General features: G+C 38.3%; 1 protein-coding gene across 4 annotated transcripts in view; it reads left to right on the forward strand.

Moving 5' to 3' along the window:
• Positions 1 to 12,077, forward strand: part of TEC (tec protein tyrosine kinase) — a 125,832-nt gene that overhangs the window by 105,020 nt on the left and 8,735 nt on the right. For all 4 annotated transcript variants that reach the window (XM_042936440.1, XM_042936438.1, XM_042936439.1 and 1 more), the window contains 6 exons: positions 349 to 403; positions 3,306 to 3,385; positions 4,580 to 4,713; positions 7,692 to 7,766; positions 8,542 to 8,713; positions 8,822 to 9,038. In XM_042936440.1, the coding sequence (XP_042792374.1) occupies positions 349 to 403; positions 3,306 to 3,385; positions 4,580 to 4,713; positions 7,692 to 7,766; positions 8,542 to 8,713; positions 8,822 to 9,038 (733 nt within the window). The remainder of the gene's footprint in view (positions 1 to 348; positions 404 to 3,305; positions 3,386 to 4,579; positions 4,714 to 7,691; positions 7,767 to 8,541; positions 8,714 to 8,821; positions 9,039 to 12,077) is intronic.

The raw sequence follows: 12,077 nt of genomic DNA on the forward strand, positions 1-12,077 counted from the left end.
CACGATGCCTAGAACTATATTGCTTTGCAAAGATGTCTGTCCATACACTATTATATAAAAAGTTCTGGTTATGATATAGCAAGTATAGCTTGATCCCACTTTAATAACAAAATATGAGTGTTGGTATATGTACATATCGTCATAATAACATGAGTAGGGAAAGTCTGAAGGTATATATACCCAAATGTTATTAGTGATTGTCTATATCATTGAGATTATGAGTAATGTCTTGTTGTCACTTATTGTATTTATTATTGATGAGCAGTGTTACCTGGTTAAGCCTAGAGAGAATAATCGTAGAGAATTGTAAAAACCTGAGGCCTTAAATGTACTTTCTTTTCTGTTCAGATGGTATTGCAGAAACACGAATAGAAGCAAAGCAGAGCAACTCCTTAGAAGTGAAGTAAGTTTTTGTACTTGTTTTGTGAGTTCGGTTTCAGTGCAAATTAATTGTAACAAATCTCTGAGAAGTGATTTCACGTATCTGTTTCTAAAGACTAAAAAATACTGTGATATAAGTGGTCCTTTTTAATCATTTAAAATTGAGTATTTGTGTACTGTTAGTTTCTTGGGGCCACCAAAACAAGGTACCACAGACTGAGTGGTTTAAACAACAGAAATGCATTGTTGCATGGTTCTAGAGGTTAGATGGAAGTCTGGAATCCAGAGGCCAGCAGGGTTGGCTCCTTCTGAGGGCTGTGAGGGAGGGATCTGTTTCAGGCCTTCCACCTTTTTTTCCCTCTGTTCCATCCTTCACGCATATCTGTCTCTGTGTCCAAATTTCCCCCCTTTTTTTTTTTTTAATATTTATCTATTTTTGACAGAGAGAGAGAGTGAGTGGGAGAGAGGCAGAGAGAGAGGAAGACACAGAATTCGAAGCAGGCTCCAGGCTCTGAGCTGTCAGCACAGAGCCTGATGTGGGGCTCAAACTCATAAGCCATGAGATCATGACCTGAGCCAAAGTCAGACACATAACCAACTAAGCCACCCAGGTGCCCCCCAAATTTCCCTTTCATATAAGGACTCCATCATATTGGATTAGGGCCCAGTCTATTGATCTCATTTCAATTCAGTTCCCTCTGTAAATCTCTAAATATGGTTAGGACTCCAACGTATCTTTTTTGAGTGGGAGACAATTAAATCCATACCAATAGGTAACAACTAGTACATGGGTAACATTTTCTTTACTTCCTTTCTCACTAATTTATTATTTGCTACCTTGATTTTAGTACTTAAATGTGTTTTTCCTTTTTGCTTGAAGTTATTTGTTTTAAAATAATTTATATCAGTATTACATGATATCTATTATAAATGAAGTTTTTATTTATTTATTTTTATTTTTTTTAATGTTTATTTTTGAGAGAGAGAGAGGTGGGGGGAGGGCAGAGAGAGAGGGAGACACAGAATCTGAAGCAGGCTCCAGGCTCTGAGCTGTCAGCACAGAGCCTGATGCGGGGCTGGAACCCCTGAACCACGAGATCATGACCTGAGCTGAAGTCGGATGCTTAACTGACTGAGCCACCCAGGCACCCCATAAATGAAGTTTGATTAAGTATTTAGTTGCCTTTAGAAATAAATAAGCCAAATAATAGTAAGTAATAAGTGTGCTAAAATTCTTACACTTTAAAAAGCAATAAAACAAAAGGGTAAAATGTAGTATGGAGAGAACTGCAGTAGACCAAGTAAGGAGACCTGAGTCTAGCTGTAACTTCTCTAGTCTGTTTTGCATCTCTGTAAGATAAGAAGGTTGGATTAGAAGGCAATCTGTACAATTCTCCACATTTATGATCCAGTTATTCTATTTTGTAATGGTTCTCCATTTTTTTAAAGTTTTACTTATTTTTGAAAGAAAGAGACAATGTGTGTGCATGCGGGGGTAGGGGCAGAGAGAAAAGAGAGAGAGAATCCCAAGCAGGCTCTGTGCTAATATCACAGAGCCTGCTGCGTGGGTCAAACTCACTAACCGTGAGATCATGACCTGAGTGGAGATGAAGAGTCAGAGACTTAACCAACTGAGCCACCCAGGAGCCGCAATAGTTCTCAATTCTTTTAAACCCATGCTTTCTCGCTTTATCTCCTGTTTATTCCCACCAGTAGGGTTTGTTTTTTTTTTTTTTTTTTTGGACACTTGTTTCTGTAGTTTATATTAAAGAGCAATAGCAAGTGATTCTGCTTAATTCAAACGATATATTACCGCACCTACCCCTCCAAGAGGATTCTTACACGCCTCCCTGGTGACCCCACAATGAGGGGCAGCTGTAGGGGAGTGGGTAGCTAGAAAGCCTACGGCCCAAATTTTGGCTCTGCTACTCACGAGCTGCGTGATCTGGGGCAATTTATCCATCCTGTCTGTGCCCCATTTCCTCGCCTGTGAAGTAAAGCAGGGTTAACAGGAGTACCTACCTCAAAGGACTGTTTTGAGATTTAAGCACATCCATATATTAGAACATATTAAAACAGAGTATGTTTTCTCAATAACTATATGGTAGTTATTATACTTTTTACTGGTCAGTGAACTATTATGATCATTGATTGTCTTTCTTATGAGTAAGAATAAAATGTATTTTGTTTTTTGACTATTAAACACACTCTCATCTTAAAGCTAGAGACTGGGGGGGTTATCGGCGGAGAGGTATTTGACATTCCTAGCTTCTGTTTCTTGCTGTTTTGCTGAAAACTTGAGAACTTATTTTTTAGTCATTCTGTATTGTTTTGCTTTTTGGTTTTCTCTGCCTGATTTACTTGTGCTTGCAGCTCTCCTTTTGTGAACAGTGATATTTAACAGCAATTTCCTGGGGAATTAGGGATCTTAAAGAATGTTCTTATAAAGAGCACTGAGATATTTACAGGAAAAATGCTGTGTGGATAGAAGATGATATTGAGTCAGGATTCAAAGCTTCTAGCAAATATGAGAAGTGTATGCTATGAAACCCAATTATTAAGAAACACGTTTTTCAGTAACTGTTTCCCCATATGTCCAGCACTTCTAGGAATTGCAAAACCTTGTGTATCGGTTCTGAAAGGACACTTTGAGATATCTTGTTGAAATATCTCATGCTGTTGTGTGTGGTGATTTGTGATTGGGGGAATTGTGAGTGTACTTTCTTCAACTAATCTCATAGCCCAGTAATGTGAAGGGGAAAGTCATGTAGTTACACCCTGTTTTTTTAAGTTGTGCTTCTCCAAAGCAGATTTTCTAAGCAAAGGATAATAAACATGAAATTACAAGATTGGTGTATTGAATCTTCTCTATGGCATTGATACTTGCTATTAGAGTGGAAACATTTTCTTAACTTGGATTTTAGGATAAAGAAGGTGGTTTTATGGTAAGAGATTCCAGTCAGCCAGGCATGTACACGGTCTCCCTTTATACAAAGTTTGGAGGGTAAGTAATCAACCAATCAAGCTCTCTCTCTCTCTCTCTTTAAGAGTTTTTATATGAAGTTCCCGTGTAGTTTTTATGGGTTCCTAATGTTCAAACAATATGCTGCGTTTCAGCATGAAACAAGAAAATCTGCACTTGATTTCTAAAATCTATCCTATCTTTTGTGTTCATATTTCTTTATATCCATATTTCCTGTACTTGGTAATTTTCCTTATGGTTTTCCATATTTATCCATTGAGAATGTCTATGGAAACGTTAGCAACGTTCAAGAAGTAAGTACCAGGCACTGCACTAAGCACTAAGGATGACACAGTGAACAAAGTAGACACAGACCCTGCCTTCCTATAGCTTAGTGGGGGATTCAGACAAGCAACCAGGCAGTTGTGGTAGCATGTGAGTAAGTATTATGCTCGGAGAGCAATGTGTGTATGTGTGGGGGTGGGGGGGTAGTACATGGCCCAGACACATCCAAGTTAGTCACCAGTGTTTTCTAGGGACATCTAGACAGACCTGGTGGGTAATGCAGGCAGAAGGTGGGGGGAAGGGAAAGAGTGTTTGTGACTTAGGAAACTGGACCCAGAATTGAGGGAGGATATGATGAGTTCCAGGAACTGACAAAAGAGTATTTTAGCCAGAATGGAAGGGGCGGTGAAGGGAGGAAAGAGAACCCTAAGAGATAAAAGTAGAGGTCAGGTCACGTCAGTGTCAAGGAGCTTTATTTTAAGAGCAGAGGGAATTCTCTTGAAAGAATTTTTAGCAAGACATGACTCGAGAAGATCTGTGTTCTAGAAAGATATCTAAAATAGAATTTATACATTTTTTAGAAGTGGGTTGGTTCACTTTCAGAAGTATAAGTCTTGTAGACATTTGCACATTTACATTAATAGCAGGGACAAAAAACAGTAGCCAGCTAAGAGGTATTCTAAGACTTTTACGTGTTGGTAAATGGAGTTGGTAAATTTTCTCTTTCACAATCTCATGCAAGGGCCAAGTACATTACCAGTGACCACTTTAAAAACTTCCACCTGTTAATGTGACAGGTGAAGCTAAGAAGAACGTGGGGAAAAAATAAAAGTTGTGCAGAGACTAGAAGGGGCCATATGTAGGGACCTGTGGTTTCTTGGTAGAAAACATCTTAAGAGTGATGTTACGTTATTTCAATTTGGTGCTAACACAATTTGATTTTTGTTTCAGAGAAGGCTCGTCGGGTTTCAGGCATTATCATATAAAGGAAACAACAACATCCCCAAAGAAGTATTATCTCGCAGAAAAACATGCATTTGGTTCAATTCCTGAGATTATTGAATATCATAAGCACAATGCAGCAGGTAAATGATCTGTTAAAACATTTTCAAATATAGGGTAGGGATTACGATGGTCAGACATTGTAATGAATTCTTCCTTGAACAGTTTCAGTTTGTAGTTAATTGTAGAGTGTGATTGATTTAAAATTATTGCATATTAAGGATGTGATATATACAAAGAAAAATGGGAAATAATATTAAGTCTCGTAAAAGGCTGTCTTGGGGCGTCTGGGTGGCTCAGTCGGTTAAGTATCTGACTCTTGGTTCCGCTCAGGTCATGATCTCACAGTTCATGGGATCGAGCCCCATGTTGGGCTCTGCACTGAAAGCCTGGAGCCTGCTTGGGATTCTCTCTCTCCTCTCTCTGCCCCTCCCCTGCTCTCCCACTCTCTCTCTCTTAGAATAAATAAACCTTAAATTTTTTTTAAAAACAGCTGATTTGACCTCAGCTCATGAGTTACTCTTATTGTATATGATGAATGTTCACATTTCTGTCGCTTATACCCTTGGTATTAACAAAGACTCCTTGCTTGACTAAGCATTAGTCAGGCTCCTAAACCATCTTTTAGACCCATTTATTTATGCACTTTCTTGTAAGATCCAGTTTTAGCAAGAACCCTGCTAAGTCAGTTTCACCAGAACTCCCACCCTTGATATCCACTCGCACTCAGTATCTGATCAGGTTCCTTATTTCCCACTGGGTGATGTTCGGTCACCCTGGCTTATATTCAGCAAGATCCTGTTAGATTGGCGTATCCCAACCCCCTCGCTGCCTAGAGTTCCTCTTAGTAATTTTCCATCCACTGACTGCCCCCCTGCTCCTTGGCTGTAAATTCCCGCTTGTCCATGCTATATTTGGAGTTGAACCCAGTCTCTGTCGAACTCTAAAATCATGTTGCAGTGGTTCCTATACCAATCACAATGGTCCTGAATAAAGTCTACCTTACCACCTTTAGAAGTGTCATTGGATAGTTTCTTTTTTTTAACAGTATTAAACTAAAACCTAAGATATGTCTACGTCAGGGCTGTCACAGAAGCCGTCAGACAAGCCCAGGGTTTAGGGCTATGCTAGGGGCTTCTAAAGACTAGAGTAGTTGTGTCCTGAATGAGTTTTCCATCTTGCTGAATCTCTGCTATACTTACCACCGGAGTGGGAACAAACCAAACACCAGAACCAGAAACTACATTGATGCCCGTTTTCTCAGATAATGATAGGAACAGTTATTGAGAGATAATTTAAATATCATAAAATTAGCCCATTTAAGTATACAGTTGAGTGGTCATTAGTGTGTTTAGAGCAGTGCCAACTATCACCATAATCTAACAACATTTCATCATCCTCAGAAGAGATATTGTGCCCATCACCTGTCTCTCCCCCCAATTCCCCTGCCCCCCTTTTACCAGTCCAGCCCTTGGCAACCACTAATCTACTTTCTGTCTCCACAGATTTGCCTATTCTGGATATTTCATATAAATGAAATCATACAATAGGTGGTCTGTTATGACTGGCTTCTTTGACTTAGCATAATGTGTTTGACATTTGTCCATGTTGTAGCCTGTATAAGTGTCCCATTCCTTTTTATTGACAAATAATAATCCACTGTGTTAATTTGGTTTATCCATTTTGTTGTCATTCATCAGGGGTGGACATCTGGCTTGTTTCCACATTTTGGCTTTTACGAATAATGCTGCTATGAACATTTGTATACAAGTTTTTGCACGGAAATAGGTTTCATTTCTCTCGGTTACTTACCTAGGAGTGAATTTGCTGGGTTATATGTTAAGTCTGTGTCTAACACGTGAGGAGCTATTTTCATTATCGATTTATCCCCCAAGAACTTTTTCTTATCTCTTATTCTGTTACTTTCTTTTTCAGGGATCACATTCCCTATTTCTTTCATCTCCTTGTATAACAACTGTTACCTCAATTCAGTCATTTAGCAAACATGTATTAAGTGTCTGTTACGTGCCAGGCATTGTGCCTGGTTCTAGGGAGTCTGTGGTGGACTAGAGATAGTCATTGACCCTGTGTCTCTCCGAACTTACTGTCTGGTGGGGGAGACAGAGAAGTATGTAACACTTTAAAGTTACTATGAGATATGCTGTAACTGAAGAAATACAGAGGAAAATGGGTGTTTATAGGAGAGATACCTGTGCCATTTCTTCTTATTTAGTGCTGGAAGCAACTTACGTTAAAGGGTTTACCCCACCTCACTGACTTCCAGTAGTTTCTATTCCAGTTGTTGATATTTTAGAGCTTCTATTTATGCTAAGATTACTTGTATTGAGTTAGCAAGGTGAATCACTTTAATTTTTAATAGACTACCTTAAATCCCTTTCATAGTTCAGATCTCATTGGAAAGCAACATGAAATAATAATCGATAGTAACTGTTAGAAACCTTTTAACATTTTCAAAAATGTTTGAGAAGCGAATATGCTAGCAGAGAACTTGACAAACCCTGTAATATTTATTTATTTATTTATTTATTTATTTATTTATTTATTTATTTATTTAATTCTGAGAGAAAGTAAGGCAGGGAGGGGCAGAGAGAGAGGAAGAGAGATAGAATCCCAAGCAGGCTCCATACTGTCAGCACAGAGCCCAACCCGGTACTCGAACTCATGAACCGCGAGATCATGACCTGAGCCCAAATCAAGAGTTGGACACTTAACCAACTGAGCCACCCAGGTGCCCCAGAACACGGTAATATTTAAAAGGCAGTGTTTGTTGAGTGAATAAAAGCATTTCTATCTTTAAAAGTTTTTTATGTTCTGTAAAAATATGAAATGGTCAACTCAAAGTATAGGATTATCTTCTTCCTTCCTGCCTTCCTCTGGTTTTATTTTTCTCTAGCATATAGCAGAGTGCTGTATGTACCCACAGAGGATGAGCACTTAGTGGAAAATGAATAGACTTTGTACAGGAGTTTCTAAGGTTTGTGCTTTACCATGATGAGTGATTAAGAATGAATTCAACTGCACTGCTCTCTCTGACCTCCAGGACTCGTCACAAGGCTGCGGTACCCAGTTAGCGTGAGGGAGAAGAATGCACCAACCACTGCAGGATTCAGCTATGGTAACTCATTTCATAGTTGCACTGGCTAACTTTCCTTGAAAAAATTCCGTCACCGCAAGACCAGTTTAGATGTTTAGGATTCCACATAGTAGAACTGTTTTTATAGTTTTATAGTATGGGTTTTTAGATGATTGTACTCATAGCTATGGTAACCCTCGATTTTCTGTTTTCATCATTATTCATAATTCAGAAAACTTCCTGTTGGTGAAAAATAAGCACTGCCATGTTATTTCTAAAATAAACCAAATCCTTTCCTGGTTCTCACTAGCCTTGTTGGTTACTCACAGGAAGTTAAGGATGGGGGTAATAAAGAAGGCATCCACTTGAGGTCTTTGTTGCTTCCAACAAAAGCCTTTTAAACAGAAGATTAAATTCTTTCCCACCTGATGTAATTGGGGGAAAAAAACCAAAAAACGAAACTGAGGGGGAAGAATGCTAAAGGAGGAAGGATTTGATTTTGTTTTTTGTTTTGTTTTTTTTTTCCTAAGCACCTTTAAGCTCTATTATTATTAGCATATTGTTCATCATCTTCTTGCTTTCTGCAGTTCACGTTGCTTGTATTGTGACGGGCTCGGAAGGCAGTCCATCATCCCCAGAGGGTGGAAAGCCACCTTTTGTAGTTTAGATGCACATTGCAAGTCTGCTGTATGTTTTACTGGCAGTTGTACGAGCCTGTAACTTTGACATTGACCTTGGTTGTAGCTTCTTTGTTTCCCGCGGATTCATGCTGTGTTCTCCTTATTAAATGTTATCACTTTCTCCCTCTGTCTCACAGAAAAATGGGAGATCAACCCTTCAGAGCTGACCTTTATGAGGGAACTGGGGAGCGGACTGTTTGGAGTCGTGAGGCTTGGCAAGTGGAGAGCTCAATACAAAGTTGCAATCAAAGCTATTAGGGAAGGTGCCATGTGTGAGGAAGACTTTATAGAAGAAGCTAAAGTGATGATGTAAGTTACTCTGTTCTTTCCCGTTGCTCTTTTAGCCTGGCTCCAGCTAATAGCCCTGCTGGTTTCTTTTCCTATAGTAACCATATGTATGCATGACTTCCCTCCCAGGAAGCTCACACACCCGAAACTGGTACAGCTTTATGGCGTATGCACCCAGCAGAAACCAATTTACATTGTTACGGAGTTCATGGAAAGGGGCTGTCTTCTGAATTTCCTCCGGCAGAGACAAGGTCATTTTAGTAGAGACATGCTGCTGAGCATGTGTCAAGATGTGTGTGAAGGGATGGAGTACCTGGAGAGAAACAGCTTCATCCACAGAGATCTGGTAATCAGAAACCACCTGTGTTCCCATTCGGTGGCCCAGTTCCTTTATGACACTGGGGCAGCACATGAGCAATGATGTATTAATACCCACTTTCTGTTCTCAACAGTGTCCCATCATTATCTTTAAACTTAGTCAGTTTGACTTGCCTCATAATTTTAACAGAAAGATCTTTACTAAATCTAATACATCTAATACATAATTACGTAGACAATTGTATAAATAATATGTAATTACATAGGTAATTATTTCTAAGCAACTTACCATGTATTAAGTACTTGAGCCCTGTAAGAATCTCAGGTGACAGCTAGTCTTTCTGATCATCATTGATACATAAGAAAATTAGTTTGAGAGACAGGAAATGACTTGCATAAGGTGATAACGTGGGGAAGTTAAGGGCTGACTGTCACTAAATCCCCAGCTCTTTCCCACCGCATACACTGTAAGCTAGAACAGAAGCTACAACAGAAATCCTTGGCTTATTTTCCTTATTTCTCAAATCACTGGGAAAAGATGGAGGCCCATGTTAACTCCTCAAAATACTAGAAAAAGGAATCTATTAGTGGTTCTAAATTATTGTGATGGAGATACTTCTTAATTTCTCCTCTCTCTCTCTCCTTACCTCCTCCATTTCTTCTTTCGTTTTTTCTTGTCTGCCTATTCTTCTCAAATGTATCTATTTTCAGCTTGTTGATGGACCTATCAGTTCCTGTTAAACCTTAAAGGTGATTCTTTCACCAAAAAGAATGTGATTTTTCCACCTGGGACTTTTTTCCATATTTTAGTTGTTGTTTTTAAGTAGTGCTGGCTTCATGCCCAGCACAGAGCCCAATGTGGGGTTTGAACTCAATACCCTGAGATCAAGACTTGAACTGAGATCAGGAGTTGGAAACTTAACCAACTGAGCCAGTAAAGGGCCCCTTCACATTTTAGTTTTAACTTTTTTGTCATAAAGCATGGATGCATTTCTTCCAGAGTAACAGTAAAGCGTTTACAAAAATTTAACAATCACCTTAAACAGGCATTGCTTTAATAGGTATTTAACACATGTTGACTCATTTAATCATTATAACAACTCTAAGAAGTAGGTACTATTATTATTCTCACTTTACAGGTGAGGAAACTGAGGTGCAAATAGGATAAAATAACTTACCAATGATCAAGGAAACTGTGGAGTTGGGATTTGAACCCGGGGAGTTTGGCTCTAGAGTCCACACTGTGGCCACTGTGCAATGGCATCTGTAGTCTTATAAGGGTTATAATAAAGAGCTGAAGATTTGTATATGGAAGACTTAGATTCTGTTTCTACATCTGTAAATTGTGGGTGGGTTAGCATGCTGGTTTGCTCACAAGACTGCTTCCATCCCCACCCCCAGCTTTACTGAAGTATAATTGACAAAATTGTATAAATTTAAAGTATAGAGCATAATGACTTGATATGTGTACACCTTGTGAAATGATTATCACAGTCAAGTTAATTATATCCATATCTCACATGTGGTTAAGAATGCTTAATATTTATTCTTTTTGTAAATTGCAATTAAATAATACAGTGTTATTAATTATAGTTATCGTGCTATACATGAGATCCTCAGAACATAATGAGTTTCACATTTTTTCTTAAGATTCCTTATATAAATAATGTCATACAGTATTTGTCTTTCTGTCTGGCTCATTTCACTTCAGATAATGCCCTCTATGTTCATCTCTGTTGCCACAATAACAAGATCTTTTTTTATGGCATATTCCTCTGTGTGTGTGTGTGTGTGTGTGTGTGTGTGTGTGTGTGTATGTGTGTGCATACACCCCACATCAACTTTATTCACTCATCCATTGATGAACAGTTAGATTGTTTCATATCTTAGCTATTGTAATGCTCCTGTGCATATGGGGGTACAGACATCTCTTTGAAGTACTGATTCCATTTCCTTTTGTATATATTTAGAAATGGAATTCCTGGATCATATGGTAGTTCTACTTATAATTTTTTGAGTAGACTCCAATACTGTTTTCCATAATGGCCGTACCAATTTACATTCCCACGAATCATATACAAGGGTTCCACTTTCTCCTCTGTTTCCTCCTTGCCAACTTTTGTTATCTCTCATGTTTTTGATACTAGCCATCCTGATAGATGTGGAATGATATCTTACTATGCTTTTGATTTGCATTTCCCTGATGAATGATGATGTTGAGCCCCCTTTCATATACCTGTTGGCCATTTGTATGGGTTTTTTTTTTTTTTTAAATGTGTATTCAGGTTCTTTGCCCCTTTAAAAAATTGTATTATTTCCTTTTATTTGGTACTGAGTTGTATGATTTCTTTATATATTTTATATAAACATCTATTGGTTATCTGGTTTTGCAAATACTTTCTCCCAGTCTGTAGTTTTCCTTTTTATTTTGTTGACTATTTCCCTTGCTATGCAAAGGTTTTTAGTTTGATGTAGCCTAGTTATTTATTTCTGCTTTTGTTGCTTGTGCTTTTGGTGCCATATCCAAAAATTCATTGCCAAGATCATGTCAAGGGGCTTTCCCCTGTTTTCTTCTAGACCTGGATTCAGGACTTACATTTAAGTCTTTAATCCATTTCAGGTCAGTTTTTGTGTATGGTGTAAGATAGAGGTCCAATTTCATTATTTTGCATATAGATACCCAATTTTGCCAGCACCATTTATTAAAGAGACTGTGTTTTCCCCACAGTGTGTTCTTGGCCCCTTTGCCAAAGATTAGTTGACCATATATGTATGGATTTATTTCTGGACTCTATATCCTTTTCCGCTGGTCTGTATATTTGTTTTTGTGCTAGTATCATACTGTTTTGATTACTATAGCTTTGTAATATAGCTTTAAATCAGAACATGTGGTGTCTCTAGTTTTGTTCTTCTTTCTCAAGGTTGTTTTGGCTACTTTAAGTCTTTTGTAGTTACGTATGAATTTTAGGATTGTTTTTCTATTTCTGTGAATTGTACCAACGGAATTTTGAAAGGGATTACATCAAATGTAGATTGCTTTGGGTGGTATGGACTTTTAAACAATATT

Source organism: Panthera leo, chromosome B1, assembly GCF_018350215.1.
Source record: "Panthera leo isolate Ple1 chromosome B1, P.leo_Ple1_pat1.1, whole genome shotgun sequence".
Taxonomy (NCBI): Eukaryota; Metazoa; Chordata; class Mammalia; order Carnivora; family Felidae; genus Panthera; species Panthera leo.